The sequence below is a fragment of the Rattus norvegicus genome, chromosome X (genome assembly GCF_036323735.1).
Source record: "Rattus norvegicus strain BN/NHsdMcwi chromosome X, GRCr8, whole genome shotgun sequence".
Taxonomy (NCBI): Eukaryota; Metazoa; Chordata; class Mammalia; order Rodentia; family Muridae; genus Rattus; species Rattus norvegicus.
Window position 1 is genome coordinate 38,445,784 of NC_086039.1, and position 10,366 is coordinate 38,456,149.

The 10,366-nt window shown below is 41.3% G+C and overlaps 1 protein-coding gene across 1 annotated transcript; it reads left to right on the forward strand.

Moving 5' to 3' along the window:
* Positions 1-356: 356 nt before the first annotated feature.
* On the forward strand, positions 357-1,406 carry Lamtor1l1 (late endosomal/lysosomal adaptor, MAPK and MTOR activator 1 like 1). Its single transcript, NM_001409102.1, has one exon. The coding sequence runs from the start codon at positions 399-401 to the stop codon at positions 882-884; it is 486 nt and encodes a 161-aa protein (NP_001396031.1). The 5' UTR covers positions 357-398; the 3' UTR covers positions 885-1,406.
* The last annotated feature ends 8,960 nt before the right edge of the window (positions 1,407-10,366 follow it).

The following is a 10,366-nucleotide window of genomic DNA, read 5'->3' on the forward strand; positions in this document are numbered from 1 at the left end:
TCCCTGAGTCACAGATCCCTGTGGAATTTTAGAAGCAGCAGGTAGGAAGTTGGTGGTAGGATTGATTTAGGTTCTTAATCTAATCTTTTGTAAAGTTCTGTCAGAGGTCTGTGGTAGATGATCATTAAAGCCAATTTAGTACTGAAATACTTCAATTCCTTGTCAACATACTTGACTGACATTCGGATCTGGATTGAGACCAGGAGCTAATATCAAGCTGGTCTCCAAGTACAGTAGGTTACTTTCCTTGCATAAAAGAAAGTTATGGTTCATTGTGGGTTCCTTGAGAGGTCTGAATCTACAAGGATTCGGTGTCCAGAGAGACATCTGGGATGGTTTAATATTGCTATTTCATGGTCCCTCCTCGGCGCCGCCTGAGCGCCCGGCCCGACCCCGCCATGGGGTGCTGCTATAGCAGCGAAAACGAGGACTCGGACCAGGACCAGGAGGAGAGGAAGCTGTTGTTGGACCCCAGTAACACCCCTACCAAAGCCCTCAATGGAGCCGAGCCCAGCTACCATAGCCTGCCTTCAGCTCGCACAGATGAGCAGGCCCTGCTTTCCTCCATCCTTGCCAAGACAGCTAGCAACATCATTGATGTGTCTGCCGCAGACTCCCAGGGCATGGAGCAGCATGAGTACATGGACCGGGCAAGGCAGTACAGTACCCGCTTGGCTGTGCTTAGCAGCAGTCTGACCCATTGGAAGAAGCTGCCACCGCTGCCATCTCTCACCAGCCAGCCCCACCAAGTGCTGGCCAGTGAGCCTATCCCTTTCTCTGACTTGCAGCAGGTCTCCAGGATAGCTGCTTATGCCTATAGTGCACTTTCTCAGATCCGAGTGGATGCGAAAGAAGAGCTGGTTGTACAGTTTGGGATCCCATGAAGAAAGGGGTCCTGGGACAGCTCTTCCCTCGTCTTCATCCCGTCTCCACCCCACCTCTTCTGGCCCCCAGCCTCACTGTGGCTTTCTACAGAACCCAACCTGCTACTAATCACGGAGAAGAATGTGGAGGACAAGAATAAGGCTAGAAGCCAGAGCAAGTGAGGACTGAGCAAGGGAAGGGAGAACCGATTGCCATCGGCCTTCATGCTCTGGTTAGGGTGAGGTTGGGGCCAAGAGGACTGGGCCTGGCAGATCTTCAAGTCATTGGGAAGATGGAGATACCACTGTAGGGGTGAACACCGGGAGACCTAGGAGATCCCCTCCCCACCCTTTCTCTTGGCCTCCGATTCACTCCTGTCCCGTTCCCTGACTTGGTGCTCATAGGCACCTCACTGGGAATTATGACCAGGGTCTAGACAAGCTTGAATCTGAATTGAGTTTGTATTTCTAGCACCCTGGATTTTTACATGTTTGCTCTTTTTGTTTTTTGTTTGTCACCCCTCGATAAAGAAAGTATATTCAAAAAAAATATTGCTATTTCATGAGCCCATATCTACCTTGAAAACCTCCATAAAGATCTGCCTTTCCATTCTCTATAAGGCACATGGATAGAGAAAGATGTGGGATTGGCCTTGAACTTCTGAAGCAGTTACCAACAGGATATCCCGTCATAGGAATCTACGTTAGTGTTTACTTCCATTCATTCAGAGCTCACGGAGATGATAAAGTCGTCTTTCTCATCTACTACCTACATCTTATCCTTTTTCTTTTTTTCTTCCAGTTGATGAATACACTCATAGAGCATGTAGGTGACAGAAAATTTAACATGTGGCCCGGCTAAGTGAACTCTGATGCTTCCTTCCAACTATCACCTCTCACTCAAATTCTGTACTAGCCTCTGATCTTGAACCTTCTACGATTAATTTTCGACTGTAAAATGCAGATCAGGTCATAGTCTTGCTTACCTTCACTGACTTTCTACTAACATTGGATTAGACGTCATGCTTCTTTCCCTACTGCACATGTCACTTAAGATCCAGTCTATGCTTATCTCTAGTCTCATAACTTAATTCTCCATGGAGCTGTTGACACCATCTACAAAACTCTCTACCTTTCTCTCCCTCTGAGCCCCTCTAATTACTGTAAGAGGGCTCATATTGTTTTATACCCACCTATGCTTCTTTGTCACTGCTTGGGTTATTATCTATTGTCCCCACTGGACAAACAGCTCCACATGTGTAGAGAATGTATCTGTTTGTCCAAGTAGACACCTCGCATGCTTGTAAATTATAGCTTGAAACCTTCTACCTCTGTATCCTGAAATATTTTTAAAGATAATAATACCTAATAATTCCACCTTGGGACCTGCAAAAATGTCCATCTTTGAGATATTACCCTGAAAGGTAATTAATGGGCTCCATCTTTTTTTTTTTTCCTCTCAGAACTTTATTAGGTTGAGTTTGGGTGAGAGAAAACCCTGAAACAGTTGCCCACCTGGCTCAGGACAACTGGTATAAAGGAGCCTTTGTTTGGAGACAGGCTTTCACTGAGAAGGAAGCAGAACTTTGATTTCTTTATAAGGGAGCTCACTGGTTGAACATCTCTGAGACCTAGTTCAGATTTTTTAAAATGATTAGTCAGAAAAAACAAGTCCCTAGAGCAGGACCAGACCCAAAGCAGAAGACCCTGCTGTGAGCAGCCATATAGGCACCAGGCTTATGATGGACAAAGGTCACTTCTTCTATTTCCAGATTAAGATTTGTTGGAAGGGGGACCATGACAAATGACAAAAGGATCTGTTTTTCAAAAACAAGTATGAAAGTAATTACAGAGGGGGAAAACAATGGTTCACAGTGAGTGAGATAAGTCGTGATAATTCATTGGTACTGACCTGGCCCCAAACCACCAGTCCTTCAGTGGCACACCCAGAAGTCCACTGACCTGGGGCCACATGGAAGGTCTGAAGGCAGAAAAGTGGGGGTCGGGCCTATCTGGCAATAGTAAGTATGTCCAGACCAGGAGAGCACATTTGTATGATACCCGAAGCTACAGCCCAGCTCCTCAGGGCTTCTATCTCATTTACAAATACATCCATAAATACATTACATACAATAGTGGGCCTGGGAGTCAGGCTTCCCATAGAGGCTCAGTTGATAATGAACTCCATCTTAACAGAGCCCTCAATCTGGTCTCCCGGTGTCTACAATAGAAAAGGCCTCATAACAGTAGCTAAGGATAAATGATGAACCTTTGAACCTGAAGATCTCAAAGTCCAGACAGAAGCAACACCTTCAACATCTGTAGTGGAAAAACCTGAGCAGCAATAGAGAAGAAAGGCTTTAACAGTGGTTTTCAGCCTGTGGGTCGTAGTCCCTTTCAGGTTCGAGTATCAGATATCCTGCATGTCAGATAGTTACATTACAATTTGTAGCCGCAGCAAAATTGGTTATAAAGTGGCAATGAAATAATCTTATGAAGAGGAATCACCACAACATGAGAAATTGTATTAAAGGATCACAGCATCAGGAACGTTGAGAACAAGTGAGTTATTGTGTCAGTTTGGGGAAACTGAGAAAGATGACATTAAGCAAGTCCCTTTCCTCCTCCTACAAGTTCCTGATTGTCCTTTGAGACTAACTCAACAGGGACTTCCTCGTCTCTTCTTCTCATTTACATTTGAAATGTAAATAAAGAAAGTGTCCAATAAAAAAAGAAAGGCAAAAAAAAAAAAGAGGTTATCATTCGACATGTAAACCTTCGTAGAAACAAGAATGAGAATGTTCATTAACCATGGTTGAATCAAACACAAAACCTAAAGTTGGATGAAAAAAAAAACAGTAAAGGATCCAGAGAAGCAAGGTTCAGAGGACTAACAGTGAAGCGGGCTTTGAAATCCAAACAATAGCCTAGCTCATAGCACTTTATGCAACCAGGAAACCAATTAGGTCACACAACAAGGAGTTTAATAGCATACCTTTCAGGCATGGTATATCAGGAGTCCAACTTCAAGTCTAACTTGCCTCAGCTTGTCTAGAATACTAATGACTCTTTGATCTAGAGCAGTAGTTCTCAACCTTCCTAATGCCGTGACCCTTTAATACAGTTCCTCACATTGTAGGAACCACAAACATAAAATTATTTTGTCACTACTTCATAACTGTAATTTTGCTAATATTATGAATTGTGGATGTAAATATCTGACATGCAGAATGTATTTGATGTGTGACCGCTATGGGGTGATGACCTGAAAGTTGAGATCCCCTGGTCTAGATGCAAACTGGCTTTAGAGATTCTTAGAGCTGTCATCCATTGTCAAGGGAAAAGCACCATCCCTATTGGTTTAGACAAATTATTCTTGTCTGTGACTAAATGCTCAAGTGTCAGTCATAGTAACCATGACAAAAAGGAAGCAGAAGCCAGAGATGCTAGAGAAACTGAAAGAGAAATGAGCACACATCTGTTCCGCATCGTATAATTGAATTATTCTTAATTAAACACATTTGATGATTGCTCGTGATTGATTAGCCTTATCCAGTGAGCCACGTTACATAGCAGCTCAGAATTCTAACTGGTCATTCAATAGAAGGAAATCAAGAAACAGGATCATAGTAAAAATGAAAGAGGGAAAAAAGACGGAAAACTGAGCAGTATGGAGAAACAATACTGACATCTTCTAGGATGGTATTAATAGCACACAAGACATCCTACTGCCCTACTCAGCAAAGAAAAAAGTAGGACATTAAAACAGATTATCCATAGAACTCACATGCTAAAGATCCACGCTTGAGAGCAACTGTTACTTGTGACTTAATGGTAAATCTAAAGAAGCCCGGTGTCTTGTTTTATTTGGTGTTGCCAAGGCAGCCCCATAGCTTTGAAAATTTTGGCAAAGCAATCCTTGGCCAACAGGGAAGCCATCTCTCAGAGGCCTCGCTTGGCCATTACCCACAATGTTGATCAGTTCCTTGATGCTATTCTCAGAACAAATTTTCCAACAGATGCTAAGTTAATGAAAACACACTGAGAATTGCAAGAGAATTTCTTTTCCATCTGCTTTACACCTGTGTTCAATTGAGAATACCAGATCATAGCCTAGGCAATATATGACAGAGGCCAAGGGCTACTCCACCCACATTTTATAAAGTGCTGATGGTGCCAGTTTTAACATTACAGCTATAAATAACAAGACTGCAGAGGCCTAAGGAGTGAGCTCACCCACCAATATACATCTGATGCTTAAAGAAGTCCAATGTGTTGTAACGGATGTCCCTGAGCTCACTAACATTCATATGGGCCAGCTGCATTGCCTTAGGCTTCCTCTGTACATCTTCCCTCCCTTCTCCATCTGGGAATTTCATAAACTGTTTCCCAGGGATTCAAATATAAGTGCTATAATATTAGGAAATTTGGTAAGAAGAGAAAGAGTCACAACCACCACTACAAACATAGTTGATTCCATTTTTGTGTTATTCCATGAAAAGTTTCCTAATGAGGTGCTATAGTTTAGATTTCAAGTATCCCCAAAGGCTCATACGTGGAAGGCTGTTCCCAGAACCTTTAGGAGATGTGGCCTAGTAGGAGGAAATTAGGTTACTAAGGATATACCCCTGAAAGAGACATTGGGACACTGACCCTTTCTCGGCCTTTTCCTTTTTGTTTTCCTTCCTGTCTACCATGAAGTGAGCACTTTTGTCCTATGATAGAGTCCTTCCCTGCAAAGACAAAGGGCCCAAGTGGCAATGAATTGCAGCATTTAAAAATGTGTACCCAAATAAATCATTTCTTTTATGTTTCTGTCAAGTATTTGTCCTGGTGAAGGAAAGCTAGCTAACATATGAAACATACCAGGAGATGGCAACTGGAAACTTCTCCCTGTTAGAACATGTCTCTGCTTCCTCTGACCTCCAAAACATTGATCAAAGTCCTAGCATGGCTAATGAGGACTTCAGAGTTCCCTTACCCCTCCAGCATTACCCCACCCTTCACTGACTATCACAAAGCTCACTTCTCATTCGTCTCTGAATCCTTGGCCAAGAAGGTCCAGGTCCGTCTTTCTAGAATCCACTCTACTTCACACCCACTCTAGGTTGTCAGTGTGTGTCACAAGGCAAATTTGGAGGTCAGAGGACAATTTGTGAGAGTTGGCTCTCTCTTCTACCATGTGGAGCCCAGGGAGCAAGCCCAACCATCATGCTTGGTGGCGCGCTCCATTTCCCATTCAGTCATCTCACTGGTCCTTACCTATTTCATTCTTAAGCCTCAAGTACTCAATGCAAGCATTGATTCCTGCTAAAGCCTTCCCTTTCTTTCTGCATTACATTAGGAGCTTCTATGATACATTTTCCTGCTGTCTGTACAGCATCCACCCAACTGTGTAATTCTTCAACTTACGTTATTCTGGAACACTCTAAGTATTCTGAGTACAGCAACATGCTTGTTTGGTTCATGATCCTCAACACACAACCCAGTACCTAGCATGTAGTAACTCAGTGTCTTTCTAAGATTACTGTCTGGTGAGTTGCCAGGTATTGCTTATCCCTTCTTGAGCTAACATGGGGAGATTCCAACTCCCAGCCTATTAATAACTCAATAGGTTTTGCTTCTGCTAACTAAATTCTAAATGCTCTTTCTTCCCCCTTTTAAGTCAAAAAACTTTTTTTTTTGTTTTTCAAGACAAGGTTTTCCTGTGTAGCTCCCTGACTGTTCCAGACCTAGTTGTAGACTAGTTGACTTCAAACTCAGAAATCCACCTGCCTCTGCCTTCCATGTTCTGGGATTTTAAAGGTGTGTGATGTCATGCTCGGTTTAAAACTTTTTACTAAGATGTAATACACATACCACACGATGGCCTATTTTAAGTGCACGATTCAATTTTTTTTTTTAGTATATTCAGTTATTCGTTCACCGCCCCAATCAATTTTAGAATATTTTCACCACCTCCAAAGGAAATCCTCAGCCCATTAATAGTCATTCCTCAATTTCCCCAACACTAATCAGTCATCTATAATGTCTAGATTTAGGTCAACTTGACAGAAGCCAGAGTCATCAAAGAAGGAGCCTTAAATGAAGACTTGCCTCTGTCAGATCAGACTGTAGGCAAGCCTGTAGGGCATTTTCTTAGTAATTGACAAAGAAGGGCCCAGCCATTGTGGGTGGGGCCACCCCTAGGTTGGTGGTCCTGGGTTCAACAAGAAAGCATGCTAAGCAAGGCAGTAAGCAGCACCCCTCCATGGCCTCTGCATCAGTTCCTGCCTCCAAGTTTCTGCCCTGTTAGAGTTCCTGTCCTGACTTCCTTCAGTGATGGGCTACAGTGTGGAGTCAATAAAGTCTTTCCTCCACAACTTGCTTCTGGTCAAGGTGTTTCATCACAGCAATAGTAACTCTGACTAGGATAACCAGATTGTTTTGAATATTCAGGGTCCCTTGAATGTCCCTGTGAACATAGGGGTCAGTTTATCTATTTCTACAAATAAGCTGGCTGCTATTTTGCTAGAGGTTACTGAATCGGTAGCAATTTGGGAATCATTCTCATCATAAAATATGAATTCTTCTAGCCCATGAATATGGGATGGCTTTCTATTTATTTAGGCCTTTTGAAGTTTCTTTCAATAATATTTGGTAATTTTCAGAGCAATACATTTTTTATAACTATACTAAATTCATCCCTCGTTAACACACTATTATTCTCCGTATTGTTATAAATAGAATTCTTTAATGTCATTATTGTATTGTTCATTCATGTGTAAAGGAAGACATTTTTGTGCATTAATCCTATATCATATGATCATACTGTTCAAACATCTTAAAGCTATCACAGCCTGGAACCTGAAGTGTAAGTTCTGTTTCATCCAATTAATCATTATACAGTCATTCAATGTTCCTCTTTGTATAAAGGTCTTACATACATTTGTTTGTTTGTTTGTTTGTACAGTACTACCAATGGAACCTGTGACCTCAATCCAGCTAGGTAAGTGCTGTACTACTGAACTATATGCCTAGCCACCTAAACTGATGTATTTAAAGAGTGATAAGAATGGATATAAAACACATAAACCATTCTTTAGCTTAACAAGATGTTGGAAACATTACCCTGTTCTCTTCGAACTAAATCTAGCTGTAGAGATGAGTTAAAACAGCCAATTCAGTTTCCTCTTTTTGTGGTTGCTTTGTATTTTTCCACCGAGTCTTGATTGAAACTCAATTACTTGCTAGTTTCGTGGCCTTCTCCTAGAATGTAGTAGTGCCCCCTATACCCACAGCAGTTATAAATCTCAGTAAATGTAAGGGCAACTATACTTTAAATCTTATATGCACATCACAGTTTTGCTAGTTGACCCAGTAACAAGTATTTTCCCCTGTAATGCCATCTTCTAGATGCTCATGTTTGGCATTAAGTTGTTATGTTCTTTAATCCCGTTTAATGTAAATCATTCCCTCAGTATTCGTCCCTTGTGGCATTGATATTTTAAAAGAATTCTTCCCGTTGCCTTTAAATTCAAAGTTCCTTACCTTCTACTTCTTTATTTCCAACCAGAATGCCATGTGTTCTGTCCTTCTCTAGGTCCCATAAACATCTGACATCCACCTGACTCTCATTTAAGATGATTCAGATCCCCTAGTTGAGATGTTACCCAATTATATTTAGTTATTAATATTCCAATTTTTTTCTTTTCTTTTTCTTCACTTTTAACTGTATAACTTCAAGATTTTGCTGTTATTAATTTGGTGATGGACGTTTAGTCCATTCTATTTCAAGAGATTTTATCCAACCTCTTATCAGGATTATGCTGGTTCTCATTCTGTTTTCTTGACTCTGATATGCCACCTTTTAGGCACATGTATTATTTCAGCAATGTTTTTTGTTGTCTTTTATTTATTTATTAATTTTTGTATATATTTTGATCATACTATTTTCCCTCTGCCAGTCCCTTTCAGAATCCCCCCTCCTTACCCATCTAACTTCATATTCTTTCTCTCTTGATAAAGGAAAAACAAAACCGAAAAAGGACACATAAAAACTAAAAAAGGAAAAAGAAAACAAAACAAACTTTGAGTCCATTTGTGTTGTATTAGACAATTGTTCCTGAGCGTGAGTCCTGCCCTGGCTGTGTGTGGCTGATTTACCCAGTGAAGAAAACTGATATTTCCTCTCATGGCAGTCATCTTTGCCTGCTAGTTAACTGTATAACCATCAAGCTTCCTCTCTGTCATTAAATTGATATTGCCCTTCTTATTTTATTGATATTGTTTGTTTTGTACATTCTGTAGATAAACTCTTGATCCTCTTCTAAGTTACATAACTTTCTCTTAGAGCTCAGACACACATGCAAACAAAACAAAATTAGACAGAAAATTAAAGAAATGCAAATATATGTTTGATAGATAAGATAGATGAAGCAAAGAAGTGCAGACCGACAGGAACCGGATGTAGACCTCTCCTAAGAGACACAGCCAGAATACAGCAAATACAGAGGCGAATGCCAGCAGCAAACCACTGAACTGAGAACAGGACCCCCGTTGAAGGAATCAGAGAAAGGACTGAAAGAGCTTGAAGGGGCTCGAGACCCCATATGTACAACAATGCCAACCAACCAGAGCTTCCAGGGACTAAGCCACTACCTAAAGACTATACATGGACTGACCCTGGACTCTGACCCCATAGGTAGCAGTGAATATCCTAGTAAGAGCACCAGTGGAAGGGGAAGCCCTTGGTCCTGCTACGACTGAACCCCCAGTGAACGTGATTGTTGCGGGGAGGGCAATAATGGGGGGAGGATGGGGAGGGGAACACCTATAGAGAAGGGGAGGAGGAGGGGTTAGGGGGATGTTGGCCTGGAAACCGGGAAAGGGAATAACAATCGAAATGTAAATAAGAAATACCCAAGTTAATAAAGATGAAATATATATATATGTATATATATATATATATATATATATAGTGTATAAAGTATGCACATAGAAAGTCCTCCCACTATTTCCAAGTTCGAGGTGCCAATGTGATGTTTGCTACTAAATATGGAATTGGCACATCTGCCATGTAGTGTCATTATGTGGCATTCTAACCATATATATGCTTAGAGTGGGTGGGAAGAACCTCAAAAGCACAGATATCAAAATGATGTTAAAATTCAAAAGTAGAGTTTCTGAGAATACACTACCTTTGTTTTAAATGTAAGTCATTTCTAATAATTGCTGTACATATTAACTGGTCTGGAAGGCACCTGACAATTGGCCTAGTGGTTTCTTTGTTTCGCTATTTTTAAAGACAGACTCTCACCACATACACTTGGCTGGCCTTGAATTTTCAGTGATTCTCATGCCTTCGCCACCTGAGTTCTGACAATATAGGCACGCATCACCATACACTGCTTAGCTACTGTTCATGTAAGCCAATGTGGGCCTGTTCTGTCACAGCACTGAGCCTAGAGTAAGAGCCCAAATCATCCATTTCTTCCTGCAACCGTCATTATTTGTATTTTGAA